Below are 23,798 nucleotides of genomic sequence, written 5' to 3'. Positions count from 1 at the left end.
TTTTACTGTGCTGGCAGGGAAGAGTGGTGCCAACGATTAAACGAATAACACCATTATAGCAACTGCAATATAAGTCAGACAAGAACTGGACAATTGATGGTATTTGTATTTTAACAAATGATGTGTGGTGCAGTATCATAGCAATTAGAATTCCTATAAAATCAGACTTGAGATTCCCAACTTCTTTGTATTTATTATTAAACTGTGAGCCTGGTGGCCCTCTGTCTCTCTTTTTCTAAATTTCCTGTTTTGTCCTCCTCCCTTCCTCTTATTTTTGCCCATCCCATCCTTGCTCCTTACTATTTTCAGCAAGTGAAAGTTGAAAATCATAGATGGGAATTAATTTTTTTCAAAAGTGGTAGTTGGGCCAGGTACAAATCTTGTATTCATTCTGGAATTCTCTCCCTAAACCATTTTCACGTTTTCCTCTCCCCTCCTCTCTGTTTACCCCCCTCTCTCTTCCATACCTCTCCTCTTTTTTTTTCTCTTGTTTTCCTCCTCCCCCATCTCTGTCCTTTTGCCTAATGCCTTGTGAAATAATGAGAAAGACCATTAATGTTTCAGATTGATGGTCTGGGGTAAAACCACAAGTGTGGTTTACACTGCATTTGCTCAAGTAGTCATGGAGGCTACTACTGACGAGGTGGAGCTCGGCTGTGTACAAAAGGAGATTTCATTGGCAGCAAATACCTGGTTGATTTGGGGAATGGTGACTCATTATCAATGACAAAGGCTTTCTGCCTGCCAATAACATTGTGATTAGCTTCCTGAAGAGCCAAAAGGATCATCTTAGCCAACCGTGTTGACCAGACCATTGCACTACTGTTCCATTCTTTCACTCTGTCCCGATGCCTCTGGTTTTCGGTACTGTGAGTTTTAACCAGTAGAATTATATGTCGGATGTTCATAATTTTTCGCTTTAGCTTGAATCTATTTACTTGTAATAATTAAAAATTCTTGTTAAGTGTGGAAAACGTCATGCTTTCTGTCAACCTGAGTTAAAAAGCAAGGTAAATTAGGAAATTTTGCTTACTGTGGTAAAATCTTCTATTTTTTTTGTAGTGACTCTGGACACAGCAGAGCTTGCAAATCTGCTGAGGCATAAGTCGTCGGAATGTCTGTGTGGTTCTGTCAAATATTTTCTGATCACATTCTGTTATTGTATTACTTGCATGTTAATTAGTTAATTGATCTCATTTTCCTCTCCTCCTCAGGTCCTTACCCACCACCGACCAATCACGTGATTATTGAAGACCGGCGGCGTGATGATGGTGACCTTGCTCTGGGCATGGTGGCAGGTGCTGCCACTGGCATGGCACTGGGCTCACTGTTCTGGGCATTCTAGAACTCTGGACAGCTGAGTTCTTCTGTTGCTTACATTGCCTTCACTTTCCTGGTAGACTTCCTCCATGCAGTTTACACCTTACCTCAAGTCCATGTCACTTACTGCACTCATACAATTGCTTTGTTACTATATGATACTTTTAATCTTATTAAAGCAAATTCTGCAATCTTGAGTGACCTGTCTGAGCAAAATTAAGTAGTGTGTCTGTTTATGTCAAAAAATAGCAAAATTTAAAATTAACTTACTTTTAGTCATGGCTTTCTTGAAATGTCAATGTGTTTCTCAAATTCTAATTTTATAACTTCAAGAATTATTTTGAACATGAATGTGAGATAAGAGAGTGTTGGAGTGGAGTTGGTATACTGTCATGGGTTGGTTTTTGAGTTCAGTCCAGGATATTGAGATTAAATTTTTTCATACTTATCATCTCTACTCTTTTGACGTGCGGATTGAATTGTAGTGCACATTCGGCTGAATCTGGGTCTTTCATATCAAGTGGGCGAGTTAGTTCCTACTCAACTCACTTTCAGGTGTGACTAGGAAAATGTAATTTCAAGCTGTTATCAGTCTGCTTAGCAACCAGTTAACGAGGGTGCTCTGCTGGTGTATTGAGAAGTTACTGCCTTGGTTGCAACATAGATTTACAAGTGTCATCGGGTTTTTGTCTCAAAAAAAAGACCCTTTAGGTTAGGGTTGATCTCTATATTTGCAAAATTACTCTAGACACCAAATTTAGATATTCTTCATTAGTTGCTAACAATGGGGGAAAGAAGTCCCAGTAAATTGCACTCCAACTGTGTATACCGTGGATAGGCCAAAATACAAGGAATGTGAGAGGCAAAATGCGCAAATTGTCCACATTCTTCTTTAATGCTGCTTTCCATCCCAAAGTTAACATGCTGATTTACCCAAGAGAAGTTGAGGAAAGAACAGCAAGTCTGATGAAAGCCATCACCATTACTGAACTCTCTCCTATTTGGTACGTAATTGAATGTCCTGAATGTTTGTGCCTCTATTGAGGCCATGCATTTCTCACTAAATAATAAAGATCTCATCTGCATACACTTCCTATTCACCAGGACAGATTAATAATTTGTACTCTGACTCAACCACAATAGAGGATGCAAAAACAGAATGGAGAATTCTCTCTGCACAAATATCCTATTGTTCCTGAACTATTGACTAGTCTTTTCTGTTCAAGGATCTTATGTCTAACATTTTTAGCCCTTACCTGTGTCCTCAGGCATCATTTTCCTGACTTGGTTATAAATGTTGTTAACTTGTTCTGTTTTGGAATTTAGATGCCCACTTGAGCCAACTCCTGGCAAAGTATGGAGTTCATACTTCCTAAATCCTTCCTCAAAATGTTGTACTCTGGATCATTCTCACTGATTTTCATAATACATTTTTCATAATGCATGCTGGTTTTCCCTTGTGCCATTGTCACTAAACCTGAAGCCAGTGCTTTGCATGGTGTCTGACAAGAGCATCATAAAACTCTCTATCACTTATGTCTGATTGTTCACACTCTCCATCCCAGTGTTTTAATTGACTTTTCACTTTGTTCAGCACATTGCCTCAACATAGAAAGTGACTTCAAAAAACCTGTCTCTACATCTATCCGTTTTTATCCAGTTTTGGATGCTTAAAATGCACAACATTTTAAATCAATATAATTTATATTTACTCAAATTAAATTTCAGCTACCATTTGCCAATTTAATTGCATTATATTTCACTTCTTTAAAAAAGAGCCATTTCATGAACCATTAGATAAATGAATCTCTCTTTCCTTGCTTTCCAGTTTGCATCCTTGATATCCTGTGTCAAATTGAAGTTTTGTAGGTGTCCAATGCCTATCACTTTAATTGTTTCAGACTGCAAAGGTGATGTAACCTTTTGAAGTCTGAAATCATATTGTTTTACTTTTTTTCAACTTTCTATTTTGTACTTCCAGTGTTCAATTTGATGCTGTGCATATGAATTCTTCTTAAATATACTAATATCTCTCTCTTTGTCTATCCAACCCTCTGCTAATATTCTGGCCACACCACTACCATCAAATGTTATGTAGCTTTTGTCTCTGACTTGAACCTGACATGACGATTTGTATTTAACTCCGCCTTGAAGGTAAAGATGCAGTAAATTTAGAAGCAACTTAGTGGATATCAATGGGGTTGACATCACTATTGAAAGATTAGTGTTATCCAGACAGAACCGACCTGTGAATTTAGTGAAGACGAAATCTGAATAGGTAGACATTTATTTCATAACTATGGCTGGGTGCAAGATTCAGAAAAGAAATGTTGAATTGCTTTACCTGTTGCAACTATTGGATATAGTCAGAACAGTCCGTTGTTGATGGAAAAACTTTTGCACTTTTAGTTGCTGTAACTTACAATTTCTAAGTCTTAAGCTTCAACTCCATGCAGTTTGAGATGGTTTTATAGACTCCTACATCATAGTTTTCACATGAGCTCTGCAAAGCTAGTCTTCCCCTTCCCACACCTGTACCACTGAAAAATTTGGTAACCAGTATTCCGCTGTGCACTCTGCTTCTTCTTTGGGGTAATCAGATGTTCGAGCCAAGTGTTTTTAAAAATTGAAGAAAACTGACTGTGGGCAAAGCACTTCAGTAAAAGACTAGACAAAAAAATTGCTTGGAATCAACTTGTGTCTCTAAGCTTTGTCTGAACTTCAAACTGCTCCTGGCTAATCAGGTGTGCCTTTTTCTTAAACTCTGAAGACTGCTTTTTTTTTGTTGTTGCAGTGAATTGTTTATCTGTGCTAGCCTGGAAATTCCAACTTGTTGATAGACCAGCATAAATACAGCCAAGGTTTTGAGTTTTAGCTATTAGTGGGCAATATCGCCTGTCTCTGCCTTTTGGGTTTATCAACTGCTGGATCTTGAGCTTACCTTGGACTGTTATGATGATGTCATCAATAAGGAAGGAACCAAGACAGTGCCTGTCCCCTTCACATGACTCTTCCACTAAATTCTGCTTGCCATTCTTTCCTCGGACCTCATTTTGTATTTGCCTCTCTCGAAACCAACAGGAAAACCTACCTTTTGGACGCATAATAATGAGGAAGTGTGGAAGGTGGGTTGATGGTGTTTTATTGTCTGCAATAAATGAGCAGTTGAGTAGAAGCAGTGTTTTTATTTTTGGGGAGGTTAAAAAGAGTACACATGGTGATCAGTCTGAAGTTCATCCTCCAGTCAGTTTTCTTAATTAAAAGAGGTTGCTTAAGGTTTTTTCTCTTAATGATTTCCTGACTAATTATAAGTTCTGTTAGATATGTGACCCCCACATCTTAACCATTAGAACAACTACATTATCCAATGTGCTTTGTCTTATTCAGCAGACTAATGACATTGACCAATCAGATCGGCTTTTTAGCCCATTTACAATTAAGTCTCTGTCCAGAAACGACAGACCTTGGGGGAGAAAAAAATGGCTGAAGGTGGGGGAAGCAGTGAGTTGTAAGCAATAAGTTGTTGACCTCAACAAATAGGGTGGACAAGAGAATGTAAACAGAGGAGAATGCAGTGGGAAGGTGAGGCAAGTGCTGAAAGTTGATGAGAATTTTGGTTTTGAAAATGGAAGCGATACAATGAAGTGACACTGTGTACAATTCAGCGGTTGAAATGAATTGCTATTTTGTAGCCCTGTTGAATGCACACTGCAGTCTTCTACACTTTTTTATTCCCTCTGATCTCTATTCTCTCTATGCTCCTCTCTTTGGATCCATTTTCTGTGTTTTTGCACTAATTTTTGGAGATGTGTCCTCTGCTGTGAAATTGTGCAATTTCTGTGTGCAGATGTTACCTTTATAATTCTTGTTGATTACTATGATTAATGATCAGTGCAATAACGCTTCTAGAAATGTTCTGTCAAAAGTAGTTGAGTCGGTTGTATTTCTGTGATCAATATTGCTGATTTATATCATAAAACTTTGTTTCTGTGGAATGAGATTGTGTACTTAAATAAACCGATTTAATTGTACAGCTGTCCTGTCTCTTAGTCAAAAACAGAGTGTATAGTTTCACCAGATTGGTCACAATTGGAGATTGTGGCACTTCCTGTGGTGTAGTGTTGAACGAGCATCAACAAATGTATGTGAACCTAAGTGCTGCAGCCCTCTAACCAAGCCATGTTTTGTTTTCTTTTCCCCATTCCCTCTCCCGAAAGGATGTTTTTTTTTGCTGCACTGCAATTGGGTGCTTAATAAACCTAGCACTTTATTCAAATGATCATAGGATCCCTTCAGTGTGGAAGGAGGCCAGTTAGCCCATTGTGTCCACATTGACCCTCCAAAGAGCCTCCAACCCAGACACCCCCAACAATCTCTGTAACCCTGCATTTCTTATGATTTACCCACCTAGCCTGTGCATCCCTGGACACAATGGGCAATTTAGAATGGCCAATCCACCTAACCTGCACATCTTTGGATTGTGGGAAGAAGGGTGAAATTGAACCTCGGTCCTTGGCACTGTGAGGCAACAGTAATAATCACTGAATCACACTTATTCACCCTGAGCCTTTCTGCAAGTTGGTGGAGTTAGATTATTGGGGAGCCAATTGCTGAACTATGATGCATTAAGGACTTGTAGAGCAATGTCACTAACTATTACCAGAAGCCCTTTGCATGATCCATGCTCCCATTTATTTTAATCTAGGTAGGTGACTGCGCAATCAAAGTGGGGAGTAGAGATCTCTTGCTATAATACTTGGATTTAGTAGTTTGTCAGAATGTCTGTCAAGATGTTTGTCAGATGATCTTGTGTTTTCCTTATTTCAAGCAAGTGAATCGAAAATACATTGTCAGACCAAGATTAAGTAGTAAACCAAGATCACTGAACGTAAGGCATACATGAACTATTCCCAGTGCAAAGATGGAATTAATATAAACACACAAACTGCAAATGTTGGAAATTTGAAACGCAAGCATAAAATGCTGGAGGTTTTCAGGCCAGACAAAATCTGTCAATATTCATGGATGACTGTCCTTGACAACAAGATGGCATTTGATTTGAGTGTGGCAAGAAGGAGCCACAGCAAAATTAGTCAGCAGAATGGCAAGTAGTGGGAGGAGAGAAGCAGACTTCGCACTCTCTGCTGGTTGAAGTCATTCCTGGTGCGTCGGAAGAAGGTTGTGGTTGTTGGAGGTCAGTCATCTCGGCTGCAGGGCATCTGTGCAGGAGATTGTCAGGGAGTACACTAGGTCCAACCACTTTCAGCTGCTTAATCAATGGTTTTCCCTTCTTCATGGGTCAGAAGTGGGGATGTTCGCTATTGATCTCACCATGTTCAGCACCATTAGAGACTCCTTGGATACTAAAGCAGACCACATTCAAATGCAACCAGAAATGTGCCATATAGATGCTAGATAATGACTATCTCAACAAAAGAGAATCTAACCACTTACCTCACCTACCATCCTCCCCTTGATATTCAATAGTATTATCATGGAAGAACACAGCAAGCCAGGCAGCATCAGGAGGTGGAGAATTCAATGGTTCTGGTATAACACTTCTCCCTATGTTCTCGTGGCCTCCTGATTATCTCCTTTTTGGATTCTAGCATTTGCAGGTTTATTTTGGTCTCTAATTACATTATTATTGCTGAATTCTCCCACTGTCAACTTCCTGGGTGTTACTATTGATCAGAAAATGAAGTGGCCTAGTTAAATAAATACTCTGGCTACAAAAGCAGATCAGAGGCTATGATTCTTGCATTAACTCACATCATGACTCCCCCAAAGCTATCCACCATTTACAAGGCACTTGCCTGGATGGGTGCACCTCCAAATACACTCAAGAAGCTTGATGATACTATCCAGGAAAAAGCAACCATTTGAGTGGCACACCTTGAAACATTAACTCCCTTCACTCTCCCTGAAAGCTCAGTAGCACTGCATATGAGATGCACCACAGAAAACTCATGGCCATTTAAAATTACACTACTAGCTAGCAAGTTCCCCTCCGAGCTACTCCCCATTCCTGACTTGGAAATGTATTGCTGATCCTTCTGTGTCAATGGGCCAAAATCCTGGAACTCCCTCCCTCGTGGCAATGTTAGTTTACTGGCATCGAAAGAACTGCAGCAGTTTAAGGTGGCAGCTAGCCAAGACCTTCATGAGGTTAACTTGAGATGGGCACACATGCTGGCCCAGTGACCTGCACATCCCATGAGTGCATAATTTTTAAAAAAAAAGCCTGTTCAGTCAAGCAGGCCAGCTTCCACTTACAAACAAACTTGATCGGTCTTAATGGTGACAAACATTGACTCTGAGTTTTGATTTAATTACTCTGTTACATTTAAGGCAGGGGTAGTGACCCTCTCTAGTTCTCCCTTATTAACGATCTGAGCCATTGAGCAGATCTTACCCAATTTCTAGTGGGTCACTTAAAAGATAATAGGTGAGTACATCAACATTTCAGAGGAAGTAGTGGTGATATTTAAAATAATCTGGAAGGTCTTGAGGTCAAATTAGTAATTGTCTCTGACATCACACACCTTCAGATCGTATTGTCCTGAGTTGAATCCACATTCTGCTGATATGCAGTGACCAATAGTTATTACATTGCATTTCACTGGTAATACAGGGCTTTGCCTAATGAGGGAATGGCAGGTGCAGCTCAATAATTTCCCTTAGTGCGATTCTGTTGGAAGAGCAATGCAGAGAAGGGAGAGATGAGCTAAATGAGTTATAGCTATTTAAGCAATCTGAAATCTTGCATTCATTTAATATGCCTCATGAGGATGTAAATCTAAGTCAATCAAGTTCAATCCTGAATCAATTTCCTGTTTCTGGATGGCGTGTGAGTTACCCAATGACCACTGCTTGCTTCCTTCCTTTGCTGTCAATGCAGTCTTTGCTGCCAAATCAGTGATTGGAGCTATGGTACAATATGTGACCACCACCCCTCTTCTTTCCCCCCCCCCCCCCCCCCCCCCACTTCCACCAGAACAACCTGGAACCATTAAACTTCCCAAAAGGAGTTATGGTTTGTAATCTGACTAATTTTAATATCCAGACATTTAGGGGAGAAAATTGTGTTAAGCATAAAATACAGATATTAAAATTCGAACAATAATCTTTTAAGAACACTAGTTGACTTTCTCGAACAGAATAAATAACCCAAGATTTAGATGTTTCCATTTTGTTTGGACAATGCTGTAAAGTTAGCAATGATTGATTGTTCCTTATATTCCTCCAATGCTCTATGTTCACATCAAACTGTCAGTAACCATTGCTTTTAACAGCTTGCTCATAACCTTCCTAACTTGATTGAAGACACATTTAGAGACAAGTTTGTGCCTCACTGCACTGTCCAGGGCTAAACTGGCAACAATGTGATTCTCTTAACAAAGTGGTATTTTTTTCACATTTCTTCATTTTTTGATGCAGTTGACAACATTTTTTATAGGTGAGTAAGTATGACTGAGTGGCAATACTGCAGCTTAACTGAATCAGACAATTGAGAACCAGCAAGGACTGATAGTGGTGAGACTGTCCATTAACCTCTGTGTCTCTCCATAAATTAGTGCTTAGCTTTGAAACATGGGGTAACTTTTTAAAATGTTTAACTTTTAAAAGCATCACAGTTTGAAATTGAAATTTAAAAGATGTTCATACAGACTTTGTAGTTTCCATTCATGTCAAACACTCCAGAGTTGTCTCTTCCATGCTGACCAATTTAATTCTGTTTGAAAATATAACCTTGAATCAACTTAGAGGTTGAATTGCTTGATTTTAAAATTATGAAATTTAAAAATTATTTATTTTGACTGTCTCTTTGGCTCCTTCAAGCTTGAATTGTAGTTTCAATTTAATTATTATAAAGCTTGTTGGAAAATATTCTGCTTCAAGGAACATAAGAAATTCTTTGAAATGGTAAATAAATTTTCTTACATCTAATTAAGTTTTAAATTGTAATTGGTTGTTTTGTACTGTTATAAAGCATCTTTCTTTGAGATGCTTTCAACTGTAAAAGCTTTTTAAATTTCTCAGATCTTTGTTCAATATGCTTTAAATTAATTTTGAAGTATTTCAGGTGTTGTAAATCTTTTCAATCTTTTGTAAATGAAACTTTATCTTTTCATTTAAAATTTGAGATGATGGTTTTGCATTCCTCTGCCTTGCTTCTTCATGTGGTTTTTACCTTATTCAGCAAGGTGGAGAATTTATGGTATTTCTCTTGCTTCCCCAACTATTTTGTGCCTTTTTATTTCTCAAAATAGCACCTTGTGCTTTCTTTTTATTGCTGTTTCAACAATTTCTGCTATACAATCAACATTTTCATTTGCATCAAACTCACTGACTTAATTTTAATAATCTGTTTTCAATTCATAGATCTTAATCTCAGTAACAACATTTCTTCAAACCAGCAATGCTAAGCTATGGACCATTACAGGGACATGTTTTCTAATGCAGAGTAAAGATGAGTACAACAAAATTAATGCAACTTTGCAATAATTTCTTTTGAATCATACCTTTTTTCAGCTTCCCTACAAGGCAGCACTGTATAGGTCAATCTTTTTTATCCTTTTTTTGATGACAATTGATTCTTTGCTGGGTCATGAGATGATTAGGTCAACTTCTAACAGCTGTATTGAGATTCCTTTTAGTTTTCATACATTCTCCTGTACAATGCCCCCACCTACCCTGGTTCTGGCTGATTCGGAGCTTGAGCTTTTCTAACCTGAACTGTTGGTTGCTGTTTGCCTCTGCACCCAGCTGATTTGCTGCTCCTTATTTCAGATGACTGTATTCTTAAAGATGTAACTCACTCTTTGTGCATAATTTTAAAGTTCTCTCTTCTCTTCAGACTGCTATAGATTATTTGTACAGCTGATGTTTTCTTCATTTCAGAATGCAGCGTGCACGGCTGGCACCATTGTGTAAGAGACACTTTGGCACCCAGTTTAAGAGGAAAAAGTGAGGACTGCAGATGCAGGAGATTAGAGTCGAAGAGTGTGGTGCTGGAAAAGCATAGTCAGGTAGCATCCGAGGAACAAGAGAATTGATGTTTCGGGCATAAGGGCTTGTGCCTGAAATGGGGATTCTCCTGCTCCTCTGCTGCTTGACTGGTTATGCTTTTCCAGCACCACACTCTTTGACCCAGTTTAATAGGTTGACCTATGGGTAGATACACTGCCACCAAAACGTCTAATTTAAAAATCACACAACACCAGATTATAGTCCAACAGGTTTATTTGGAGACATTAGCTTTCAGGGCGCTGCTCCTTCATCAGGTGATTGTGAAGAATAAGATTGTAAGACGCAGAATTTATAGCAAAAGTTTTACAGTGTGATGTAACTATGAGGGGCATGGATAGGGTAAATAGGCAAAGTCTTTTCCCTGGGGTCGGGGAGTCCAGAACTAGAGGGCATAGGTTTAGAGTGAGAGGGGAAAGATATAAAAGAGACCTACGGGGCAACTTTTTCCACACAGTGGATGGTACATGTATGGAGTGAGCTGCCAGAGGAGGTGGTGGAGGCTGGTACCATTGCAACATTTAAGAGGCATTTGGAAAGGTATATGAATAGGAAGGGTTTGGAAGGATATGGGCCGGGTGCTGGCAGGTGGGACTAGATTGGGTTGGGATATCTGGTCGGCATGGATGGGTTGGACTGAAGGGTCTATTTCCATGCTGTACATCTCTATGACTCTATGACTCTAACTGAAATTATATATTGAAAAAGACCCGGATTGTTTGATAAGTCTCTCCTCTTTTAGAACGATCACGTTGGCTTCAGTTCTTTCATATGTAAATTGCAAAACCTTTTTTAAAGTTATATTCTCAAGTGCACTTCAACAATTAGTGTCATGTCAGCCCAGATAAGGTATTGAAGGTGTTAACTCACTGTGAGGCTGTCTGTGCCACAATGGTAAGATTAATCCTAATCTAAAAAATGGATTTGCAGAATCTTACATGGATTCATCCAGTTTTTGAGCAATGTAAAATATAATTCTGCAAGTACAAATTCACCACACAAAAGTATATATGTATGTGTGCATGTTGGGGGTGGGGGATTATGAGTGTCTATGGATGGGTGTGTATGTGTGAGAGTGTAAGAGGGGTGTGTGGGAGTGTACGTGTAAATGTATGAGTGTGTGTGTGTGTTTGCTGCCATGGTGGTCACCTGTAGTGTGACATGAACCCAAGGTCCCGGTTGAGGCCATCCCCAGGGGTATTGAACTTGGCTATCAGCCTCTGCACGGACACTTTTCGCTGCTGCCTGTCCTGAAGTCTGCCTTGGAGTACGGTCACCCGAAGGTCAGAGGCCGAATATCCTGGACTGCTGAAGTGTTCCCCAACTGGGAGGGAACACTCCTGTCTGTTGATTTGTTCTGCGGTGTCCATTCATCCATTGCCGTAGCCTCCATTTGGTCTTGCCAATATACCATGCCTCAGGGCATCCTTGCCTGCAGCGTATGAGATAGCCAACGTTAGCTGAGTCACATGAGTACCTGTCATGTACATGGTGGGAGGTGTCCCCCATGCGTAATAGTGGTATCCATGTCCACACTCTGTCACATCATGCAGTGTCTACTGTGACAAGGTTGTATGGTATTGTCCTGAAAGCCAGGCAGTTTGCTACGAACAATGATCTGTTTGAGGTTTGGCGGTTGTTTCAAGGCGAGCAGTGGAGGTGTGGGGAAGGTCTTGGAGAAGTGCTCATCCTCATTAATAATGTATTGCAGGCTGCAAAGGATATGCCATTGTTTTTCAGCTCCTGGGAAGCACTGGACAATGGAGGGTACCCTAACGGTTGCAGGTTCTGTCTGTCTCCTGAGGAGGTCATTACGGTTCCTCGCTGTGGCACACCAGAACTGATGGTCGATGAGTTGAGCATCGTTCCCCATTCTAATGAGTGAATCCCTGAGTACTTCCAAGTGCCCATCACGTTCCTCCTTTTACTAAACAGATAGTGTGCATGAGTAGGGCTTGTCCATAGGGGATGGCCATTTTAATATGTTTCAGGTGGAAGCTGGAGAAATGTAGCATTGTGAAGTTATCTGTGGGTTTGTGGTAGTGTGGTGCTGAGGTGCCCATCCTTGATGGAGATGCATGTGTCCAAGAATGAGACAGATAATAGAGAGTAGTCCATGGTGAGATTGGTGGGATGGAACTTGTTGATATCACTGTGTAGTTTTATCAGTGACTCCTCGCCATGGGTCCAGAGGAAGAAAATGTTGTCAATGTATCTGGTGTACAGTGTTGGTTGGAGGTCTTTGTAGAGAAGTCTTGTTTGAACCTCTGCATGAAACTGTTGGCGTATTGGGGTGCAAATTTGGTCCCCATGGCTGTTCCATGTGTCTGGATGAAGAACTGGTGGTCAAAGGTGAAGATGTGATCGAGGATAAAGCACATGAGTTGTAGGACAGTACTCGGAGATTGGCAGTTGTTGGTGTTCATTACTGAGGCTGTTGCCGCGATGCCATCATTGTGGGGGATGCTGGTGTATGTGCTGAAACATCCATTGTGACGAGGAATATTCCCAATTCGACTGGTCCGTGGGTGCTGAGTTTCTGTAAGAAATCTGTAGTGTTGCGGCAGAAGCTGGGGTCCCATGGTCAATGTGTTTCAAGATGCCTTCAACATAGCCAGAGAGGTTCTCACACAGAGTCCCATTGCCTTATATGATGGGACGTCCTGGTGTATTGGCTTTATGTATCTTCAGAAGACAGTAGAAGTCGCCTACGCAAGAAGGACATGGCATGAGGCTGCATAGGGGACTCTGAAGAACTGGGTCCAAAATCCTGATCAACAGGTTTAGTTCACGGCTGTGATGTTTGGTTGGATTGGCCGGTAGTTGCCCGCAGTGTTGCTGATTGTTCAGTTGTCAGTACACTTCCTTGCAGTAATCTGTTGTATTCTGAATGACAATGGCTCCTCCTTTATCTGCTGGTTTGATGACAATGTTGTGATTGGTTTTGAGAGTGTGGATGGTGTTGCATTGTGATTGGGTGATGTTCTGCTCTACCTTGTGGCTACAAAGCTACACCATGTACATGCACACCAAGAACAAGAAACTGGAGAAACTTGGCAACACCACCAGCAGTAGCCTAGCCCACCCTGACACCACAGTGGATAATGCTATCACTGCGGGGAAGTCAATCATCAACTTATCGGACCACACCCTTCAACCGGAAGAGATTGAAGTTCTTAGCAGGGGTCTCAATTTCTGCCCCACCACCAAAATGCACCCCATGGTTCTTGCAGCAGACACAGAGGAATTTATCAGATGACTGAGATTCCAGGAATTCTTTTAAGATCCCAGCAGTGATCCCAATGAGCTGACCGGTGAACCTGAACAGTCATCCCAGGGATCTGTAGAGGAGCGACCAAAGAAGAAGTCAACTTGGAACCCACCAGAGGGCTGCTGCTCTGTGCTTGACATGTATGATCAAACCGTCAGCAAATATATAAATGGCAGATTCATCAGCCACACCCACAAGTTAGAATAGAACATCACCCGGTCACAACACAACGCCATCCAGGCTCTCAAAACCAAACGCAACATTGTCATCAAACCAGCAGATAAAGCCATTGTCATTCAGAATATAACAGATTACTGCACGGAGGTGTACTGACAACTGAACAATCAGAAACACTATGGGCAACTACCGGCCAATCCAACCAAACATCACAGCCGTGAACTAGACACGTTGATCAGGACTTTGGACCCAGTTCTTCAGAGTCCGCTACGCAGCCTCATGCCACATATTTCTTGCGTAGGCGACTTCTACTGCCTTCCGAAGGTACATAAAGCCAATACACCAGGACGTCCCATCATATCAGGCAATGGGATGATGAGGGTATGAGAACCTCTCTGGCTCTGTCGAAGGCATCTTGAAACACATTGTACAGGGGGCCCCCAGCTCCTGTCACAACATTTCAAATTTCTTACAGAAACTCAGCACCCACGGACCAGTCGAACTGGGAACATTCCTCGTCACAATGGATGTTTCAGCACACTACACCAGCATCCCCCATAATGATAGCATTGCGGCAACAGCCTCAGTACTCAACACCAACAACCGCCAATCTCCGAGGACTGTCCTACAACTCATCCGCTTTATCCTCGATTACAACGTCTTCACCTTTGACAACCAGTTCTTCATCCAGACCCATGGAACAGCAATGGGGACCAAACTTGCACCCCAATGTGCCAACATCTTCATGCACAGGTTTGAACAAAGCTTCTTCTCTACACAGGACCTCCAACCATTATACACCAGGAACATTGACAACATTTTCTTCCTCTGGACCCATGGAGAAGAGTCACTGAAAAAACTACAGTAATATCAACAAGTTTCATCCCACCATCAATCTCACCATGGACTATTCTTTACTATCTGTCTCATTCTTGGACACATGCATCTTCATCAAGGATGGGCACCTCAGCATCACACTCTACCACAAACCCACGGATAACCTCACAATCCTACACTTCTCCAGCTTCCACCTGAAAAATATTAAAATGGCTATCCCCTATGGACAAGCCCTACTCATACGCATCATCTGTTCAGATGAGGAGGAATGTGACGGACACTTGGAAGTACTCAAAGATGCCCTCATAATAATGGGGGACAATGCTCAACTCATCGACCACCAGTTCCAACATGCCACAGCAAGGAATTGTAATGACCTCCTCAGGAGACAGACACGTGCTGCAACCGACAGGGTACCCTTCGTTGTCCAGCACTTCCCTGGAGCTGACAAACTACGCCATGTCCTTTGCAGCCTGCAACTCATTATCAATGAGGATGAGCATCTCGCCAAGACCTCCCCACGCCTCCACTGCTCGCCTTTTAAACAGCCACCAAATCTCAAACAGATCATTGTTCGTAGCAAACTGCCTGGCATTCAGGGCATTACCATACAACCTTGTCACAATAGATGCTGCAAGACCTGTTAGAGTGTGGACATGGATACCACCATTACGCAAGGGGACACCTCCCACCATGTATGTGGCTAGTACTCATGTGACTCAGCCAACGTTGTCTATCTCATATGCTGCAGGCAAGGATGCCTTTAGGCATGGTACATTGGCAAGACCAAACGGAGGCTATGACAACGGATGAATGAACACCACAGACAGGAGTGTTCCCTCCTAGTTTGAAAACATTTTAGCGGTCTGGGATATTCAACCACTGACCTTTGGGTGATCCTCCTCCAAGGCAGACTTTGGGACAGGCAGCATCGAAAAGTGTTCGAGCAGAGACTGATAGCTAAGTTTGGTTCCCATAGGGATGGCCTCATCTGGGATCTTGGGTTCATGTGACACTACAGTTGACCCCATTGCACTATACACACAGACAGACACACACACACACACCCGTATACATTCACACATACACTCCCAAACACCCCTCTCACAGACCTAAACCCCTTTACACTCATTCTCACACATACACACACCCTCTCATAGACACTCATAACCCCTCACCCCACACTCCACATGCACACATACACATATACTTTTGTGGGGTGAATTTGTACTTGGAGAATTACATTTTACTTTGCTCAAAAACTGCATGTATCCATATAAGATTCTGTAAATCCATTTTTTAGATTAGAATCAGTCTGACCATTGTGGCACAGACAGCCTCACAGTGAGTTAACACCTTCATTACCTTATCTGGGCCGACATGACACCAATTGTTGAAGTGCACTTGAGAATATAACTTTTAAAAAAGGTTTTGCGATTTACATATGAAAAAAACTGAAACCAACATGGTCATTCTAAAAGATGAGAGACTTAACAAACATTTCGGGTCTTTTTCAATATATCATTTCAGTTACATCACACTGTACACTTTTGCTATAAGTTCTGTGTCTTACAATCTTATTCTCCACAATCACTTGATGAAAGAGCAACACTCCGAAAGCTAGTGCTTCCAAATAAACCTGTTGGACTATAACCTGGTGTTGTGAGATTTTAGGAGAAAATGAGGACTGCAGATGCTGGAGATCAGAGCTGAAAAATGTGTTGCTGGAAAAGTGCAGCAGGTCAGGCAGCATCCAAGGAGCAGGAGAATCGACGTTTCGGGCATAAGCCTGAAGAAGGGCTTATGCCCGAAACGTCGATTCTCCTGCCCGTTGTGAGATTTTAGGTTTGTACACCCCAGTCCAACATCAGTGTCTCCTTCTAATGCTAGTCTATGGGGCATCTTCAGACTAAACGATGAAGGATTATGCACTGATAAGTCATTTAAAAAAAAGAGGCTTTTTTTTGAATTGCAAGTAGTGTTAGTTGAATGATAAAAATTAATTCCATAAGCTCATGCAACTTGGAATTTTTCTGTCAAGACTGGTTAACTACATTAGTAGTTAGTAGATAAGTAACATTGTCATCTCCAAAAAGATGGTAACTTCATCTGTGCTACATGTAGACTGTAAAACTGAATAACTGCAAGAAATTGACCAACTCCTCACAGAGAGTCTTTTATCTATCCATAGACTGACCTATTCCAAAGCTTCCAAGTTAATCCTTTCAGGCCAATTTTTCATACAATGAATACATTCGGTAGTGCAGTTTTCCTTCACTATTGGACTGAAATATCAGCCTTGATAATAACCCCAGAGTAAGGCCTCAACCAACAACTTCAGAAGCAAGAGTCTTTTCATATTCTGAGACATGTTTTGTTGTAGAACTGCATGTTCATTTATGGGGTATGGGTGTCACTGGCTGGGTCAGCTTTTAATTGTCGATCCTTAGTTGCCATTAAGAAGGTGGTGGTGAGCTGTCATCTTGAACTGCTGCAGTCCACCTACAATGCTATTAGGAAGGGCTTCCAGGAATTTAAACCAACGACACTGAAAGAAATATGGCATAATTCCAAATCAGGATGGTGAGTTGTTTGGAGGGGAATTTGCAGGTGGTGGTGTTTCCATGTGTCTGCTGCCCTTGTTCTAAGTAATAGTGTTAATAGATTTGGAAAAGTCCTGTTTATGGATCTGTAGCAAATTCTTGCTTTAACTAACATTTACATTTTAGATGCCACCTTTGATGTATTTCCCATATAATAAAGAATTGGGAGGAGCGTACTGACAACACTTTCTCTGAAGTAATGCATAAAACAATGGCTGAGTCCGTTATTGTATATTTGAATTCACACTTACAAGCCGTGCATTTGGAACACCTGCAGCCAATGCATATGTTATGCAGATTGCAAACATTAAACTACATTGAGAGAATTGTTTGGTGCTGAAGTTGCAATATTGCCTCAACTGGTCTGTGCTGTGAAAATTCTGTCTTTTGTTCAAGTGTCCAATGATATTAATCACAGAGAATTAGCAACAGTTCAGGTCAAATAGTAGACAAAATGAAACAATTTTTCTTTTGTCTAATTCTAACTGATCACTTTTGGTGTAAAAGGGATTCTGGCTTGTTAGGTTATCTCACTTTCCACATGAAGCAATATTAGGGCTGAACAGTATTGTATGAAAATTGATGCGACAAATCAGCTATCTTTTCAGTGAATGAGTCGTGGTGCTCTGAGTTGTTCAAAAACTACAGCATCACTTGCATCTGAAAGCTGTGACAAAATGATGGAGTGTAGTCTTAACTGTTTGATTTAAAAACTGTGCAACAGTTGACTTTTAAAAAAAAAATGGAAAAGAATTGCTACTTTAAAAAGAATAAGTAACAGAAAACAGCAAATTATAGTATTAAGGGCAGGTTGTATTGTAAAATCTATCGATGTGCAGAAGACAAATGGTTATAGCAAGCAAGTCTGCTCATTCATCATTGTTGTCAAGTCTGGTTTATAGTCAGTTACTCCCAATGCTCAGAAATGTGCAAATTAGTTTGTTTTTGCGCAAAATAGTTTTTAATGTAAATAACCTTGGGCTCCAAATATTGTCCATACAATAGTTCAATGTGCATTTCACTTTCAAAATAGTCAGACTAGTTTTGAAAATCTTACGCTAAATATTTTGGCGGTTATCAGGAACATTCTGAATTCAAATGTTCTTTTAAATGTCTTCAAGTTCCTGAGCAGGGTAATAGGAAAAGACAAAAACGTTAGAGAATTGCTCATTGAAATCATCTGGAGGCTGTAAGTTCATGGATGTTTTTTCCCTTATTTCCAAAAGACATTCAATAAATGTTAATATTACTGGAGTTCCGCCCCTAAGGGCATTTTGGGTCAACCCACAGGAGGTGGATTGCAGTGGTTCAAGAAGGCAGCTCACTACCACCTCCTCAAGGACAGTTAGGGATGGGCAATAAATTCTAGCTAGCCAGTGATGCCCACATACCACAAATAGATTTTTTGAAAGTCTAGACAAGATGAGAGTTCATGCTGTTAACATTGATACATTGGCATGGTCAGAGCATTGATTAACTAACAGGAAACAGTTGGAGTTAATGGGCCATTTTTAAATTGGAAAACAGTAACTGGCAAAAGTGCCACTGGGATCAAGGCTGGGGCTTCAAATATTTACAACCTATTTTAATGACTTAGATGAAGAGACAGACTAACATCATAATTAGAGATGATACAGAGGTGGGTGAGAAAAGAAGTTGTGAGGAAAGATTTAACAAAGGGATTTAGATCAACGAAAATGAGTGGGCAAAACAAATTTTGACAGGTGGCATTTAACATAGAAAACTGTGAGGCTATCCACTTTAGCATGGAAAATAGCCAAGAAAAGTATTATTTGAGTGAAGATAAATTGCAAAATGCTACAGTGTGCAGGAATTAATGAGGCATGTGTGGAATTTTGTCCTTATTGCAGACGCAATGGAATATGTAAGTAGAGGAAGCATACTACACGTGAGACTATACCTGGAGTACAGTTTTTGGTGGTTTTCCTTAACTAAATAGGGTCATAGCTGCTTTGGAAGAAGTTCAGAGAAAACTCAGGCTGATGTCTGGGATGTAGGGGCTTGTCTTATTAGGAAAGGTTGGGTCTATACTCATTAGAGTTTAGAAGAATGTGAGGTGAACTTATGGAAACATAAAAGACTCTGTGGGTACTTGACAAGATAGATGCTTGAGAGTATGCTTTCCCTCGTTGGGAAAATCCCCAACCAACAAACAGAGTTTTAAAATAGAGATGAGGAATTTCTTTTCTCCAAAGGTTTTTAGTCTTTGGATTTATTTTATCCAAAAATGTGGTGGAGATTGGGTCATTGAATTGATTCAAGGCTAAGTTAAATAATTTCTTTGATCTATAAACAAGTCAGGTGGAGACAGGGAAGTTCAATTAAGGTAACAAGCAGATCAGCCTTTATCTTATGAATGCACAGCAGGTTCAATGGCACAAATAGCCTATTATTACTCATTATGTAATAATAATTACTTTATTACTTATAATCTTAATGTTCTTATTAGTCTGTTGTGTGCAATGGTAAATACATGTGATAAAAGAGATCCTGTGGCCTTATTCAAAAAGACCTATGAAGTTTTACAGGTATCCTGGCCAACAATTACCCCTTAGACAGCATTAATAAAACACATGGCCTGTTCATTGAGACCACTGTTGCCTGCAGAAGCATGTTGTGTGCAAACTGATATTCCTGCTTCCTGCATTACAGCACAGATTACACTTCAGTAATATTCCATTGGCTGTGAAGTGCTTTAGGTATGTCATGAAGTAAGCAAATTATTAGGCAAATTATTAGGCAAATTACAGGTCCAGTGCTGGTCGGAGGATGCAGAGGATCAACTCTGGTGCTGTCTGGAATTGTCTGATTGGGCCATGTTCAAACAGTCCGCAGGTACCTTGGGCGAGTCCGCCACCACCGTCATAGACTTTATCAGTAAGTGTGTGGAGGACTGCATACCGAGGAAGTCGATCCCTGTGTTCCCCAACAGGAAACCCTGGGTGAACCAGGACATACAGAACCTGCTAAAAACCAGGTGTGAGGCCTTCAGATCAGGAGACCCACTCAAATATAAGGAATCCAAGTATGACCTTCGCAGAGCCATTAGGACAGTCAAGGACCAATACTGATCCAAACTTGAGGTCCAGATAGACACCCAGCGACTATAGCAAGTACTGAATGACATCGCAGGTTCTGAAAAGAGACAGTGCAATATAGATGATGACACATCCATCCCAGATCATCTCAACGCTTTCTATGCTTGCTTTGAGCAGAATTTCGGTGGAGAGGTAACACCTATTCCAACAATTCCTGACTAACCTATCCCAACAGTCACTGCAACAGAGGTCAGATCAGTTTTCCTTCGTGTGAATCCAAGGAAAGCGATGTGACCAGACGGAGTACCACGCCGTGCACTCAGGGCATGTGCAGATCAATTGGCAGAGGTCTTCTCTGACATCTTCAACCTCACCTTGCTGCAGGCTACAGTCCCTGCCTGTTTCAAGAGGCCAACATCATTCCTGTGCCTAATGTGGCCCATGCAGCATGTCTCAATGATCACCACCTAGTTGCCCTAACTTCGGTGGTCACTAAGTGCTTTGAAAGGCTGGTCATAGCATTAATCAACTTCAGCCTCCTCGCTACTCTTGACCCACTCCAATTTGCCTATCAGACCAACAGATCCACATCAGATGCCATATCACTTGACCTTTACTCCTCCCGAGAACATCTTGACACCAAAAACAGCTACGTAAGAATCCTACTCATTGACTACAGTTCAGCCTTCAACACTGTTATCCCTTCCAGACTGATTGATTGATTACTAAACTTAGTGATCTCAGACTAAACCCCACTCTCTGCAACTGGATCCTCAGTTTCCTGACCTACAGGCTATAATCAGTGAAGATTGGGGACAATATTTCATCCTCACTAACACTCAACACTGGAGCCCCCCAGGGGTGCGTACTCAGCCCTCTACTGTACTCACTGTATACCTATGATCGCGTCGCCAAATACCAGACTAATGCCATTTATAAATTTGCTGGTCAGTTGAATCTCAGACGGCGATGAAACAGATTACAGATGGGAGGTGGGAAGCCTGGAAAATTAGTGCACTGAGAACAACCTAGCTCTCAATGCGGGCAAAACCAAGGAACTTATTATTGACATTCGGCAGGATGTTACTCATGCCCCGCTCCACATTAACAGCTCAGAGGTGGAACGAGTGGAGAGTGTCAAGCTCCTGGGAGTGGTCATCCACAACGAGCTTTCTTGGACTCTTCATGTGGATGCACTGGTTACAAAGACCCAACAATGTCTCCTCTCCTCAGGCAGCTGAGGCAATTTGGCATTACAGCACATTCTGTCTGGATGCATCACTACCTGGTATGGCAACAGTATCATTCAAGATCGGAGATGGTTACAGAGAGTGGTGAACTCAGCCTGGACAATTTCAAAGGCCAACCTGCCATCTATAGAATCCATCTACCAGGTCCGCTGTCAAGGAAAGGCCGCCAGCATTCTCAAAGATCCATCCCACCCTGGCAATGTTTTTCTACAACCTCTACCATCAGGGAGAAGGTACAGAAGCCTGATCACGTGCACCAGCCAGTTTCAAAACAGTTTCTACCCTACTGTTGTTAGAATACTGAATGGACTCTCAAACTCTTAACATTCGCCTGTACCTGTGTTTTTGTTTTGCCGCTGTTTATCTAGTATTTACTTATCTATGCTACTAATCTGCCTGTATTGCTCACAAGACAAAGCTTTTCGCTGTGCCTTGGTACACATGACAATAAATTCAGTTCAATTTAATATTACAAGATAATGACCATCATTAAATCAGCAAATAGAAAAGAGGTTATAAATTAGACAACAAAGTTTGAATGTTATCATCTTGTAATGTTCTAAAATTTGAAGGTAAAACTAATAATCTCTAAATATTTACAAATCAAAGTTTTCTGAAATAGGTGGGACCTTATTAAAATCTGTAGCTGATCAATAGGAAGAGTTAGCTTCTGAAGGTCTCAATCCAATTGTAAACTTTTGGTGAATTTTGGTAGTTTTGAAATAAAACTAGGACAGAGGGTTTCCTGTCATTTGTGTCGCAAAATGAACATAAAACAGTACAGCCCTAACAGGTCAGCCTGTAGTTTTGCAAACAAGATGATGAAGAGCCATCTAGACTCAAAATATTAGCTTGCTTTCTCTCCATGAATGCTGCCTGGCCCACTGTGATCAAATGCTAAAAAAAGTTCATTTTCGGAGGAAGCAAGAATATTTCAATTCATAGTCTGGTGGAGCAACTTTGCTGAAGGCAATATATAACTTGAAGTCAAGCATATTTTCCCTACTGAAACCATTGGTTTGAGAGAATATAAAGTTTAGATAAGAACAAACACAGGGCACGGATTGCATGACACATAATTGAAAGCGATTAATTTAGAGGGCTATAGAGAGAGAGGGTGGTAGAATGGGACTAGCTGAGTCAGTTTTGGGAACCAATACAGACATGATGGTTCAAGTGGTCTCTTTCTATACGGTGAAATTCTATGATCCTCTGATTTAATTTTACTTCAATGGTCTTGCATACCTTTCTGGAGTTTTATATCTGCAAATAAACCACTTGGACCTTTAGCCACCTGCATTCATTATGTGTTCAGTTACTCCTGACTAAATACTGAGGCAAAACGTAACATGATCAGGGTGTTTTTCACAACGTGAAACCAAATCGATTAAGATGAATAATTATTAGGGCTGACAACAGGATCATAGCTAAGGCCTTTACATTAAAGCTGTCATTTGTCCTCCCATAAGCTGCTGCGCGTTTTATTCAATAATAACACTTACTAGGCTGTGATGCAAATCTTGCCCTTACTGAGGGAAATAAGGGATGTGAATGTGATGTGAAAATAGAGAAATATTGCTCCCACTGCCAGTCAACCCCAACCACAATGAAGTGATGCTGCTTTTGTGCTTTGCTGGGAACTGTAATTAGAAACCAAAAGAGAAATTGTTGGTAAAGCTCATCAGTTCTGACAGCATCTGTGGAGAGAAGTCAGAGTTAGGGGTCTGCTGACCCTTCCTCAGAATTCTGAGCAAACCCAATCATGTCAGTGACCCTGCAGCTAGTCGGGCTATTCCTTACTCCTTAATGTATTTCTAGAATATATTTCACATAATACTTCATGTATGTACAGCTGTGTGTGATTAGGGCTATTCACTGACCAGCAACTTTAACGGATTATACTCATAGATCCACACACTGTCATGACAATCCCTTTGGAAAATTATTGCTTACATGGATTAGGATTTCACCCTGTCCCTCCAATCCTCTTGCATGTTTTTATAGTTTTCTTCATAGTCAGTCTGATCTCGAGACAAATTTGTATATCATTTGATACTTGAGCTTTTGGTGATCTGCTGTTGAATTACCTTTCAACAGAAAATGTAACAGATAAAATTAGAGTGGCTCAATGGTTAGTAATTCTACCTCACAGAGCCAGGCACCTGGGATCGATTCCACCCTCGGACAACTGTCTGGGTGGTGTTTGTACAATTTCTCCATGTTTGTGTGGGTTTCATCCCACAATCCTAAA

The 23,798-nt window shown here is 40.9% G+C and overlaps 1 protein-coding gene across 2 annotated transcripts in view; it reads left to right on the top strand.

The window, feature by feature from the left end:
• The window catches only part of plekhb2 (pleckstrin homology domain containing B2), a 32,094-nt gene extending 26,743 nt beyond the window's left edge, over window positions 1–5,351 (top strand). For both annotated transcript variants that reach the window (XM_043701920.2, XM_043701921.2), the window contains exon 8: window positions 1,215–5,351. In XM_043701920.2, coding sequence (XP_043557855.1) covers window positions 1,215–1,345 — 131 coding nt within the window. In that variant the 3' untranslated portion in view covers window positions 1,346–5,351. The remainder of the gene's footprint in view (window positions 1–1,214) is intronic.
• The last annotated feature ends 18,447 nt before the right edge of the window (window positions 5,352–23,798 follow it).

The sequence above is a fragment of the Chiloscyllium plagiosum genome, unplaced genomic scaffold, assembly GCF_037043375.1.
Source record: "Chiloscyllium plagiosum isolate Xiang-an unplaced genomic scaffold, Cpla_swu_hap1 HiC_scaffold_13, whole genome shotgun sequence".
In the NCBI taxonomy this organism is placed as follows: Eukaryota; Metazoa; Chordata; class Chondrichthyes; order Orectolobiformes; family Hemiscylliidae; genus Chiloscyllium; species Chiloscyllium plagiosum.
Note: the sequence above shows the minus strand (reverse complement) of the source record. Positions and strands in the feature narration are given on the sequence as shown.